Source organism: Ochotona curzoniae, unplaced genomic scaffold (genome assembly GCF_017591425.1).
Source record: "Ochotona curzoniae isolate NIBS_2020 unplaced genomic scaffold, NIBS_Ocur_1.0 contig_2599, whole genome shotgun sequence".
Taxonomy (NCBI): domain Eukaryota; kingdom Metazoa; phylum Chordata; class Mammalia; order Lagomorpha; family Ochotonidae; genus Ochotona; species Ochotona curzoniae.
In genome coordinates, this window is record NW_024465520.1 from 8,450,280 (window position 1) to 8,463,197 (window position 12,918).

Below are 12,918 nucleotides of genomic sequence, written 5' to 3' on the forward strand. Positions count from 1 at the left end.
CTTGGTAGACAACGTTCTGATATTGGTGGTATTAAGATTGTCATTCTGAACATTTTCTTGTCGCAGGTGATAAATTTCTATAATGCTGGCATTGACTTAGCACAAAACACATACTCCGTACTATACAGTATATGTATCTCCTATACACATAACAATCCCTTGAGACTGGTCTTTCATTATGTTTCTTAACAGATAAGGAAACTTACCCCATGCAGTGGTTAAGTTGCATCCGGAACCCAAGCATCTCTTACGGGAGTGCCTGGTTTGTATCCCAGCTCTTCTTCTGATCCATCTTCCTGTTAATGCATACATTGAATGGCAACAGGTGGTGACTGAAGAATTTGAGCCCCTGCCACCCAAATGTAAGGTTCTCATGCAACTCCAGGTGCTTTGGCCTGACAGGTGTATGCATTTGGGGAGTGAGCCACAGGGTGAAAGAATAGAAGCCATCTTTGGGTCTGCACAGCTCTCTCTCTTATGTGTGTGGAGAGAGGGGCATTACAGGGCTGGGGTGGTCTTGTGGTCTTTTTCTTTCTCTTTATCTCTTTGCCTTTCACATCCAAAAAGTAAATACATGAATTTTTGGAAAGAAAATGAAATCAACAAATGATCAAGATTTGAAAGGAGGCAGTGTGTCTCCAGCTATTGTGGGCTTAACCACCACACCACTTTTCCCCTTAGTAAGTTAAACTGGAAACTTCACTGCCTTTCAGGTTGCATTCATCCTCAGCAATGAAATTCAACATCCAATTTTTTTTTTCCAAAAAAGCAGAAAATTTGTTTCAAAAAAATTTCAAGGTGCTGAGTAGAAACAATTTCATAAGAGATTTTCATACTCATTCATAACTAGCTCCATAATTCCAGAGCCCGGTGCCAAAGAAAAATATCAGGTGTCTTGTAAAAAAAGTATATATGAGAAATTTCATTTACAAATGTGAAAGGAGAGCATTAAATCCACTAGGAAACCCTTTGGAATCCAGACTTATGCGACGGTACAGGGAGCGGGCTCATGACCATGCCTGTCCAACATACAGCCACATCCCAATGCAGCTCCCCTCCTATGCCCTGCCAAAGATTCACAGTATGGAAAGGTCTAACATATTAGAGTTCTTTTTATTAAATCTGTCTGAATCTCTCTTGCTGTTACCGGAGAGCATCTTGAAGCACTGAGATCCTCAGTGGAGAGTGAGCTGGGAAGAAAAGAGGGCTTCCAAATGGCAATCTAGGGTATGCGTTCTGTGGAAAAGAGAAGCCTGGAACAAGGTTTGTCTTAACCAGTGCAGGAGGACATGGAAGTCAGGATGTGAGCAGAAAGAGGAAGCTCTGGGAAACTCCCGACTCCCCACAAAGAGGAATCTGTCTACGTCTTCCATCAGACTGAGAGCAGGTATCTGTGAAACATGTTCAGGGTCCTTTATTTGAAGCAGGTCCATGTTAATCTTTGTCAAAGCTAATAACTCCGACTCTGGTTGCTCAAATGTTCTTTGCTCTTTTAAATTACATCTGAAAATAATAGTTTAACCTTTCTTCCTTCTGAAAGTGTATAAGAACTACATTCCTGAAATATAGCAATTATTAGTAATCGCATATTATTTTGTATACCAAGGGTTTGGTCAGTCTTATAGGTAGTCAAAATTTAGAGAAGGCATACTTTCAGAATTGAAGGGTATTGACTGAAACCCCACTGGGAAAGTTAATCAATTTCTCTGACCCTTATATTTTAAATTTGTAAACTGAGGAAAATGTTTAAAACAGCAACAACCTCAGAGAATTATGAACATTCAACAAGTGAAAGTACTTAGTGTAAAACCTGGAAAATTGTAAGAACTACACAACAGAGACATAACTTTATCTAAATGCACATATTTTATGTATAAATATATATATACATATATAATGCATTTGTATTATATACATGTCTATGCTTTACATAATAAATACATGCATGTTATGTGTGTGCATGGTTTTTGAGCTTTCGGTTGAAACTTAGCAGAAGAACTGTGCAGCTAGGATCATGACTTCTGGGTTTGTGTTTGCCTCTAATTCAAATACGGCATTCAAATGGAATTTCTGCTACCTGCAGAGTCAGGAACTTCCTCAACATAATCCCTATGCTTCAAACCAAACAGACTGAATGTTTTCTGGACTATAAACCTAATATAATCATCAGAAAAAGTCAGGTGTGTTTCCTATCTAAAATGGTGTTGCTGTGTTTCCGGACAGCTATTCAGGGCAATGACTGGGATGTGTCCTTTTAATCTGCCTTTCAAAGTGCCTCTCTCCTTAATCCCTAGCCACGGATGTATGCTTTATGTGTAAGCCCAGAAAAGAAAATGGAAAAGACCTGAGGCTCCACTACTCCCTTGCTAGTATGCTCGCAGAGTGTAAATCTAGGCCTGTCTCCACGAAATTAGTTTTGTAGTTCAAACAGCAGCTTAGTGATTGCTTACATAGATACCACAAAAATTTGCATTTGAAAAAAAAAACGACGAAATGCCAGGAGCATCTGTATATCCGTTGTGAATAGTGTTTATCATTTCTTATCATCTATATACTCAAATTAATATGAAAATAAGAAATGCTTCTTGTTATTTTAGAGCTGGAAAAAAAAACAACTTCTACAACATTCTTTTTAAAGCTGTGTTTGTTACCCGTGTTTTGTACAAAAAATGAATCAGCTGTTTTCTCTCACGCTTTGCAGAAGTTCTCCCACCCTCTCATTTCTGACTTGAAGTTTGAATAAATATTCCTGGACTTCTGAATTATTAATCATAGCTGCATGATATGCAAATCAGTCTTCCCTAGCCATGTCCAGCAGCACAGCCTTGAGCCCGGGTCTGTCTTCAGCTGCTGGCAGAGCTTCTGTCTGGGGAGCAGGTCTTCCGCAGAATGGTAAGTAATCCTGGCTGCAAGTCAGCCACTCACATCTCTCACCACACAGAAATAGCACTGGGCTTCCTGTCAGGTTTCTTTCATCAGCAACCAAAGAGCATTGAAAGTTTTAAATAATGTTTAAGTGAACTGCTCACAAGTCAATGTAAAACAGCAAAAGTAGGTAAAAAGTTGACTAAATTTTCCTTTTTTCCCTACTAAATATCTACTCTTATTGACAAACACTGTTTATTAGAAGAATTTACTATATTTTCTGGTGCCTTGTGCCTTTCCTATTTTAGCAAAAATGGCAAGTAAATTTATTTAAAGACATGTAAATATTTGCAGAAAAAATTGAAATTTCTATTATATGGAGTAATCATATGTAAGATTTAAATAATGTTTAGACAATAGTGTACTACCGAAATATCTTAAGGCATTCTAACAAGTAAATTTAGTATTTAACATTTATCTCTGTTAAAATGAAATGATCCAACAATATATTTCTGCAAGCAAGAAGGGAAAATTTCAGAAATCATTGCTCTTCTATCTTCAAGAGCCTTCTTTAATTCATGAGATGTCCTTAAAGAAATTGGAAAGCATAGAACTGTAGTCCATAGTATAACTGCTAAGACACTTGTTTCTGTTTAATTTACACATGTGCAAAGCAAAAACATCAGTTTCATTGCATCTTTTAATATGAGTATAAATTTTCATTCATATGTTTCTATAGCAAAGCAATTTCTATTTCTTTTTAAAATTCTCATTAATATGTAATTTTGTCTTACTGTGCCTGTTAAAATTTCACAAATGTTTTTATTTACTTTTTGACTACAATTAACTAATTTTAAAGCTAAGAAACTAAGTATATATATAATTTCACAAAACTTTAATTAATTTTATTGATATTATGGACTTAGAAAAATATTTAAGAATGAAACTTATGTATCAAAGAAGTATATGATAAAACACTAGAGGAGAGTGTAGTCTCAGTTTTTATAAATAGAAATTCAAATAAATATTACAAAGTTGAATACATTTCCCCAAACTAGGAATGCTAAGGTTGCACAAACCATTTTTCTTGTTTTTGCTTAATCACATCTCCTAATGTTACACAGTTGCAGTTGTAACTTTATGGGAAGCAAGGAAAAGATGATTCTTTCGTCATTCTTATTTCTTTTTCTCAGTCCTAACATTGTCGCCCCACCACCACATCCCTCAATCGGCATCATGACTTGATGATTCATCTCTGATCTCTAACCTCTGCCTGTGGTCATTTGTGATCTAAGCTTCTTAATTACACAGGTCTCCATGGGTGTCATTTTCATCTGTAGTGATCAAATCAATCAGTTGTATATATAAGCTTCATAGACCACTGACCATTCAATCCTTTTGAGGCAGAAAGATAAATGCTGTGACCAAAAAAAGGAAATTCCAAAATGAGACAAACAAGTCTCCGGTCTCAAGGGAACTGTATGTTGTTAAAATTCTCATGTCAGTAGTAGGAGCTTTTTGTTCATCTTCAGGACAGCAGTCGGACCCAGGTCTGAGTCTTGAGAACTTAAAACATTAAAAATTTGAACAAAGAAACATTAGGCACAAAGAGTGTGTGAATAGCGATAGGCGTGAAAGAAAGGGATTGTGTCATGGGAGACAAGAAAGAGATTGATTGCAAAAGGCATGGGATCGAAAGCTTTCAAAGAATAGTAGTAAAATAAAACAATAGCAACTGTAAAAATTACAATTAACCAAAAATGCAAAAACTGTCATTGTTTTTAAAAAGGCCATTTCATTTTTGCTGTATTTCTATGAAGCATGTTTGACATCATCAAATGCATGCTGAATTTCATTAAACAAAAAAGGCCAGATAAATCGAGAAAAAAAAGAAATAATTTATCTGAAATCTCTTCAGTGGGAATAAAACTATTAAAACTTTCCTACACATTTTTCTAGAGTTTCTTGTATTACTTTCGCACGTGAATACCTCTTTAAATGTCTTATTTTAAAAATATATGTTTTGGGCAATCATACGTTTATATCTGTGTCTTCACTCAACGATCACAGGCCAACCGCTGTTTGCTAGTGACAGTGGCAGATGTTGAAGACAAACAGTGAGTAAGCGACACTCAGAGAGGTCCTATAAAGGAGTTCAGTACACACAGAGAGAGCACACCATGGAAGCTCTATAGTCTTGTCTGTGTATCAGAAAGCCTGTTTTGGGAAAGCTACGGTTGAACTATGTTTCAAAAGAAGCAACAATAATAAATGTGCAATGAACTGGTATCACAGGAAGAAATAGAACTGGAAAAAAATTACGACAGAAGAGAAAGCCCATGATGAAGACATTCAAAGAATAGGAAAAATAATTAGCAGGAAGAGTAATAGCAAGAGAAGTTCAAGGGAATTACCAAGAAAACACCAGACCATGCATACGTGAACTCTCCCTTAAAGATTTAGACTTCGGTCATCAACTACAGGAAGATCAGATTAGGGGCTATGGTTCCTCAGGATTGTTCGGCTACAGTGACCATTGATGTGAACAGGAACTAGAGAGGATGTGAGATTAGAGGAGGGTGTGACATAGTCTAAGGCAGAGTTGAACTTTGGCCTGGACTAGACTAATAGCAAAGGATCTGGAGCAATGAGGATGAATTTGAGAGTAATTGCATTTTATAGTTAATAAGAATCGCTATTTCATTCATTATTACAAGTTAACTTGTTAATAATTTCAAGGATTTTTTTTTAAAGATTCTGATGTGAGTAGATGACAAAAGCATTAAACTGCAACAGCTCAAACTGTTGTCCGCACAGCAAAGCAGCTGGAGAAGTTAGTGCGAGATATCTGGAGGCAGAATGAAATCAGCCAGGAGCAGTAACTACAACTATCGAATGCTTGTAAGTCAGGTGCGGGCTGGGCCGAAAATCTGAGAGTCGTTCCTCCATCAGTGCGTTGTAAAGCCTAAAAACATGGGTGTAATCATCTAGGCAGAGTCTGAGGGTTATGGAGCAAAGAACTAGCTTTTCAGAAACTCAACATTGAGTACTTGAGTCACATAAATGCCTGCATGGAACTCCTGGGAAGAAAGGCAGAAAGCTGAGACAATTTCATGTCACAGACAGCAAAGGAGAATATTTGCAGAAGTCATAGGATGAGAGACAACTGACACATGGATCAAGATTACTGAAAAATAACCACCGAATAGAGCAATCATGGAGATAACTTCACTGGAACGGTGAGTCAGAACCCAAAGCGGAGCAGGCTGTAGAGAAAATGCATAATGCATGTCAAAAAATGCTGAACAAAATTGCTCTTTCCAAAAACCAAGAAACAGCACATGTGAAACCACAGATTTATTTCTGTTTCTTAGATACTTTTGTACTTTCTGTGAACACTGATTTTCATGTCTATAGGCTACATGTAAATGCTTATAGGCCTCAGTACCTACAAGATAAATGTGCTGATTGAAACAGGATAATTAATATCTTCATTCCGATGACATGATTTTATTATTAAAGGTTTGGAGCTTCTTTTGTCATATATATACTTACATTATAGCCTAATTTATTATATTATATATTATATATATACTGCATTAGATGTGCCAAATATTCATATATACATTTTACTATATTATGTAGTTTACACATATTCACACATTATATGTTAGTGTATTATGAAGTTTGGTCTCCCCACTGTGGCTTATAACCCCTGACACATATATTTTCAGTTGGTATCCACTTTTGGTATCCCAGTTTTCTCTAGCTTTCCCTCCTCCTTGCTTCCAGCTTTCTACTAATGACTACTCTGTAAAACCAATTTTTGTTTGTTTGTTTCTAGCTTCCACATAGGAGGGAGAAACGTGGAGCTTTCGTCTTTGCTGCCTGGCTTTTTTTCACTGCACATGCTGTCCTCTCATTTCATCCATTTTTTGGGAAATGATAGGATTTCATCTTTTGGGGTGAATTGCATGTCACTATGTGTATGTGAGTGTATGTATATTATGTATTTTGTCAACTCATCTGGGTACCATTACTAATTCCATATTTTTGCAGTTTGCACAGAGCTGTAATAAACATGAAGCAAGGGTCTCTTTTTATAGGAGCCCGTGTATTTTGCATACATATCCAGCAGTGGGATGCTGGATCACATCTCCAGATTTTAAAGAAAACATCATATTGTTTTCCAACCTGACTATAGTAACCTAACCTGCCCATCAAACGTCTATAAGAGCTACCCTTTCTCCACAACCTCACTGTAAATTATAATTCTGTATTTTTATAATGGCCACTATAAAAGGCAAAATGATGTCACATTGTTGTTTTTATTGACATTTCCCTGACAAGAAATTATAGTGAGAAATTTTTTTCATGTATGTGCTGGTCATTTGTATGTTTTCTACTGAGAATGGTCTCATCCATGTTCTTTGGCCGTTTATGCCTATGTTGTTATGTTGAATTTATTGAGTTCTTGACATACACTGAGTATTAATCCTTGACAGATCAGTGCCCTGGAGATAGGTTCTCCCATTTTGTTGGATGTCATTTCACTTTATTGGCTGCTTTCTTGGGCAGCAGAAGCTTCTGAAGCTCACATAATCTAATCTGACAAAACCATCATCAATATTTGGTAAGGATTGCAATGAATTTGTAGATACCTTTGGATAGTACAAAAATGTTGAGAAAATTAATTTTCTAGTTCATCCACAAGAATATCTTTTCATTACTTCTGCTTGTGCCTAGATTTTAACACGCTATATGCAAGCATGGATATTTTAAGTTCCTGTTTCCAGTTTCAATGCCCTTTATTTCTTTCTGTTCCCTAATTATTCTTAGTAATGTTTCTAATATAGAATTAAGAATAGGGAAAATGAAAATTATTCTCTTGTTTCAGATTTGAGAGGAAATGCTTTGAAGTTTCCCCCAGTTGGTATGATATCACTGTCTTCGTTCTATCATGTTCTATCATGTCTTTATTACTTTGAGGGAGCATACATTATTTTCCCCATTCTCTTGAATAATCCATCTGTATTCTCTCACATCTCACTGTGTTTCCTCAGGATCATTATTTAGAGTTGTTTGAACCACCTCCCAGGTTTCTTTCCACTCTCCTGTTTCTGGAGAATGGTTTTGTTTGTTGGGAGGCATCATGCTACCTTGCTCCTTAATGCTGCCTGTTCCCCATGCCGACAGCTGTGCATCTGGTTACAGTTCCTTGTTTATGGATGATACATGTTTGTTTCTATGGAATGTGAGTGTTAGTAATGTTTTGACTTCGATTCTCAATGATCCCAGAAAAACACAGCAACTTCTTCTCTGTAATCAATGTTAGAGTGTGTAGCAGTGCCTGGTTGCTCTCGCTGCAACAGTTTATGCAGATATTAGCGTAACTTGGAAACCAAAGTGGATTTCCACAGGTCTGTCTTCAGGCCACTTTTTCAGAACTGTAGGGTACAGAGATGCCTTCTCCTTGGTCTCTGCAGCAAGCCTGAGTGATGGTGGGGCCTGTGGAACCGTGTGAAGTGGGGGAGGCCTTCTCCGGATCTTTCTGAGTGGGCCTGGATGATGTTGGGACTTGCAACACCAGACACTCCAGTTTCAGCGCTAGAGTGTAGTAAGGGGTCTTCTTCCTGGTCCCACGGGTGAGCACTGCTCATTCAAGGAACTGCACACTGACAGAACTAAGTTTGAAACAGTGAAATGCAGAAAAGGTGTTGCCTGGGTTCCACTGTAGACTTCGGTGACTCTGAACTCACTCTCACCTTCCATTCTAAACTTCTCCAATATTTTATCCTTCCTTTTTTTATATTTTCAACATGATGTTAAATCACTTATTGGTTTGTTTTCTCTTTCTGTGTGACAGAATATAAGTCACTTGGGATTAGGAACTCTGTTTCATTACATTATTATCCCCAATTTCTATCACATTGGCCCAAGGTAATCAATAGAGTTAATGATTTAATACATTAGTGACTTTTCTGTATACGCACATTGGTCCGAATGTATATTTCATAGGCACCTCAAAAAATTATGGCAATGGAATTAAAAGACAAGTTTATTTTGATGTAAAATAAAATTGAAATCCATACACATTATTTTCACAATGTATTTCCCAAAAACTTTTTTAAAAACCCCTGACATACACACACACACACACATATGCATATATATATTATATGTATTACATGTATATGCATTGTGTGTGTACATATTCCTTACTCATGTAACCTGTTATCCTTGACTTGGAAGTATTCCTTCCAATGATTATATACTATAGTTTGTCACTAGTCACAATTGAATGTTTCACCTTTATGTTTTCTCTCTCTTCTTTAGGCATGGAATGAAACTTGCAAAAATTGGCTGGCAGCAGAGGCCTCTCTGGCAAAGTACTATCTCTCCATCTTTTATGGGATTGAGTTTATTTTGGGACTCCTTGGGAACACAACTGTTGTTTTTGGATATCTCTTCTGTCTGAAGAGCTGGAATAGCAGTAATATCTATCTCTTCAATCTCTCCATCTCCGACTTAGCATTTTTGTGCACCCTCCCCATGCTGATGAGAAGCTATGCCAATGAAGACTGGGTATACGGAAATGTGCTCTGCGTAAGCAACCGATACTTCCTTCACGCCAACCTCTACACCAGCATTCTCTTCCTCACGTTCATCAGCATCGATCGATACTTGCTCATGAAGTTTCCTTTCCGAGAGCACCTTCTGCAAAAAAAAGAGCTGGCCGTTTTAATCTCTTTGGCCATTTGGATTTTAGTTACCTTAGAGTTACTGCCTATTCTCCCTCTTATAAATCCTATTGTAACCAACAACGCCACCAACTGCAATGATTATGCAAGTTCCGGCGACCCTGAATACAACCTCATTTACAGCATTTGTCTGACCATATTGGGCTTCCTCGTTCCTCTTCTCGTGATGTGTTTCTTTTATTACAAAATCGTCTGCTTTCTAAAGCACTGGAGCAGGCAGATCAGTACTGCTTTGCCCCTTGAAAAGCCACTTAACTTGGTGGTCATGGCCGTGGTGATCTTCTCCGTGCTTTTCACACCCTACCACATCATGCGGAACGTGAGGATTGCTTCAAGGCTGCGGTCCTGGCAGCAGTACCAGTGCGCTGAGGTCATCATCACCACCTTGTACATTGTGACTCGGCCACTGGCCTTCCTGAATAGCGTCATCAACCCTGTCTTCTATTTCCTTATGGGGGACCATTTCAGGGAAATGTTGATGAACAAGCTGAGGGAATACTTCAAATTCCTTACATCCTTTAGAAGATACGTTCAGGAAATAAGGTGCCTGTGAAACAGATTAAGTGGTACATGCAGCTGTAAGTGAGTTAAGAGTTTGTTTCAGTTCACACATGATCTGATCCTGATTTAAAAATACGTTATTTCTAGAGTAAATAAAATGAAAGAGATGAGAATGCACAGAGCGGATGCAGTTGAATTAATCTTGTGTCATGTTTGGGCATGCATGTGCGAACCTAGATGCTGTGGGGTCTTCCTGATTTAGGAGTAGGAGACAGACAAAGCAACGAATTGTATTGAATCATTTTGAATGAATTGTAAAATAGTAATGATGATGCTGATAATGTGACAGAATTATCTGTGTTGTTGCTTATAGAATCCTAAAACTTTAGATGTGAAGTGAAAAGCTGAAGATCAGATGCACACCATTAAGCATTGCCTTTAGATGTTGTGTTCATGAGGAAATTACGGGTACATTACGGAGAATGAGGAATAATGTGGCATGAATAATCAGACCAAGGATGCCATGAATCATGGTCGACTATGAATTTACCAGTCTTTTTGAAGGCAATCTAATGAAAGTAATCCTCATTTATATTGAATAGAACATAAAGATAACTTGGCAAAAAGTGAGAATATGTTTGAGGTTGGCCATCAGAACATTAAAGCACAAATGACTTTATCAAAAAGCTAGCAAAATTTGACAACAACAGCTGTAAAAATTTCAGAATTATAGAGCACCAAAATGCCTATCATAAAATCCAAAATAAAACAAAGTAAAATAAAATACTACATTAATTTAATGATGATTGTGCCATCTGGCATTTTATTATCACAATTGCACTGTTCATCTTCGCTTTGCTAATCTTGGTTAAATAGTGAAATTTAAAATATATTAACATCAGAAAACTGGCAAAGCAGCAGCAGCATGGTAATAGAGCATTAGGCTACACTTCCCCCGATGAAGCATCTCAGCTCTACTCCCAGTGTAAAGAGACTCACATCCGAATGAGGCTTGGTATCACAGAACTTCACATAAGATCACTGGAAAACATGTCCTAGAAAATAATTCACTTTGTTAAGAGAACCTAAGAAATGTTGTACTCACATAATATAAACCGTCCTACAATTTATGTCCCAAGGCAAATGGGGAGGGAGAGAGCTTAGGGAATGGATCCTCCATTTAAAGTGGAACAAGCATCAAACAGTAACTCACTGATACATAACAACATTTGACCTCTGCTACAGTCTATACTCCTTATCTTGGTGTCGCTAGCTACAGGGAATGATAGTTCAAAGGATACAACGATCATCATGAATGCAGAGACATACAGCTCATTGTACTGTCTGTTCTGAAACACTCTGGTGATATTACATTCTGCTTTACCAAAATCTCCACATTTTTCAAAACTAAGAGCAGATGAAATGTTACAAAACATGTTACTACAGAGAATTTATTTTCTTACTTAAAGTTAGGCTTTTATATATTTTTGTCATTTGTTTATGTAATATTTTTAGATTGCAAAGTAATTTTATAGCAATAATAAGGACTTTCTGAATTTTCACCTTGGAAAGGGTCACAGAAAATACTGTGATAAATAAGAGATTACTTATTTCTCCAAAATCACTTGCATAAAATAAATTTAATTTAAAATGCACTTATGCATATTTAGTTGTAAAGAAGAAATTAAATTTTCTGTCTCTACTTACTCATTAAAATTGCAGAAAGTATGCCACTGTATGAATTTAAAAGAAATAAGGAGCATGGAGAATGTGAGTAGGTTGAGAAATATCACTTCTAAATCTATATAGTAAAATACATGTAACTTATATACTTTATTTAAATAAAATAACTTAAAATATTAAAATAATAACATTCCCTAAATCTCTTGCTCCATTTGTCATGTGATATTTAGACCTTAGCAGACTAAAAGATACCTACTTTAAAACTGTAAGAGCTATTCCATTTGTGCAAGGTCATTGTGAAAATCACAAATAAATTATGAACTCCTTGGTGGCTTTGTGATTTCCAGAGGAATAAATGCTATTTTTTGTAACTTGTTTTTCATTTGATCATCTGGGGTCATCCGAAGGCTGTCTAAACTTTCTAGCTCAACCCTATGCAACGTGAACTTACTTCCTGTGCCTACAGTATTATCTTCCACCACTGTTGTCACAAACCACATCCTGAAACTGAAAATGTGTGTTCCATTTCATTATGTTTAAAATGTTCCCTTTATTCTAAGCAGCTTTCTTTTCATATTATATGTCAGTTTGCCATAATTTTTTTTTTCTTATATGTTGCTATTTCCAAATCTAGGGATGAAATTTGCTATCACTGGGTTTTCAGATACTTTAAGTGCTGTGTTTATGAGATGCATTATTTTGTTCTATGTATATTGTAATAATAGAGATTCAAGCTCATTCTATGAGTTGAAAACCATGTCAAATTTTTCACTGCCTTAATAGCACCCAAAAAAACACTTTCTGCCCCAGCAAAGATTTATTATTTTTATTTGAAAGTCAGAGACAGAGGGAGAGAGAGAGAGAGAGAGAACGAGGCGGGGGGTGGGGAGGGGTCTTTCATATGTTAGATCTCTCCCAGCATGATGAACAGTCTGAAACCAAGAACCAAGAGTTTCTTCCGGTTCTGCCCCATAGATAGGTTCAGGGACCCAAGGCTTGGTACATCCTCTGCTAATTTTCCAGGCCATACGAAAGAAGCTGGACTGGAAGCTGAGCAACTGGGAGTAGAACTGGACCCCATCTGGGATGCCAGCACAACATACAGAGA

At 37.0% G+C, this 12,918-nt stretch overlaps 1 protein-coding gene across 1 annotated transcript; it reads left to right on the forward strand.

The window, feature by feature from the left end:
- The first annotated feature begins 2,845 nt into the window (after window positions 1–2,845).
- On the forward strand, window positions 2,846–12,352 carry SUCNR1 (succinate receptor 1). The gene is made up of 2 exons (XM_040974805.1): window positions 2,846–2,892; window positions 9,202–12,352. The coding sequence occupies exons 1-2, from the start codon at window positions 2,890–2,892 to the stop codon at window positions 10,177–10,179; spliced, it is 981 nt and encodes a 326-aa protein (XP_040830739.1). The 5' UTR covers window positions 2,846–2,889; the 3' UTR covers window positions 10,180–12,352.
- The last annotated feature ends 566 nt before the right edge of the window (window positions 12,353–12,918 follow it).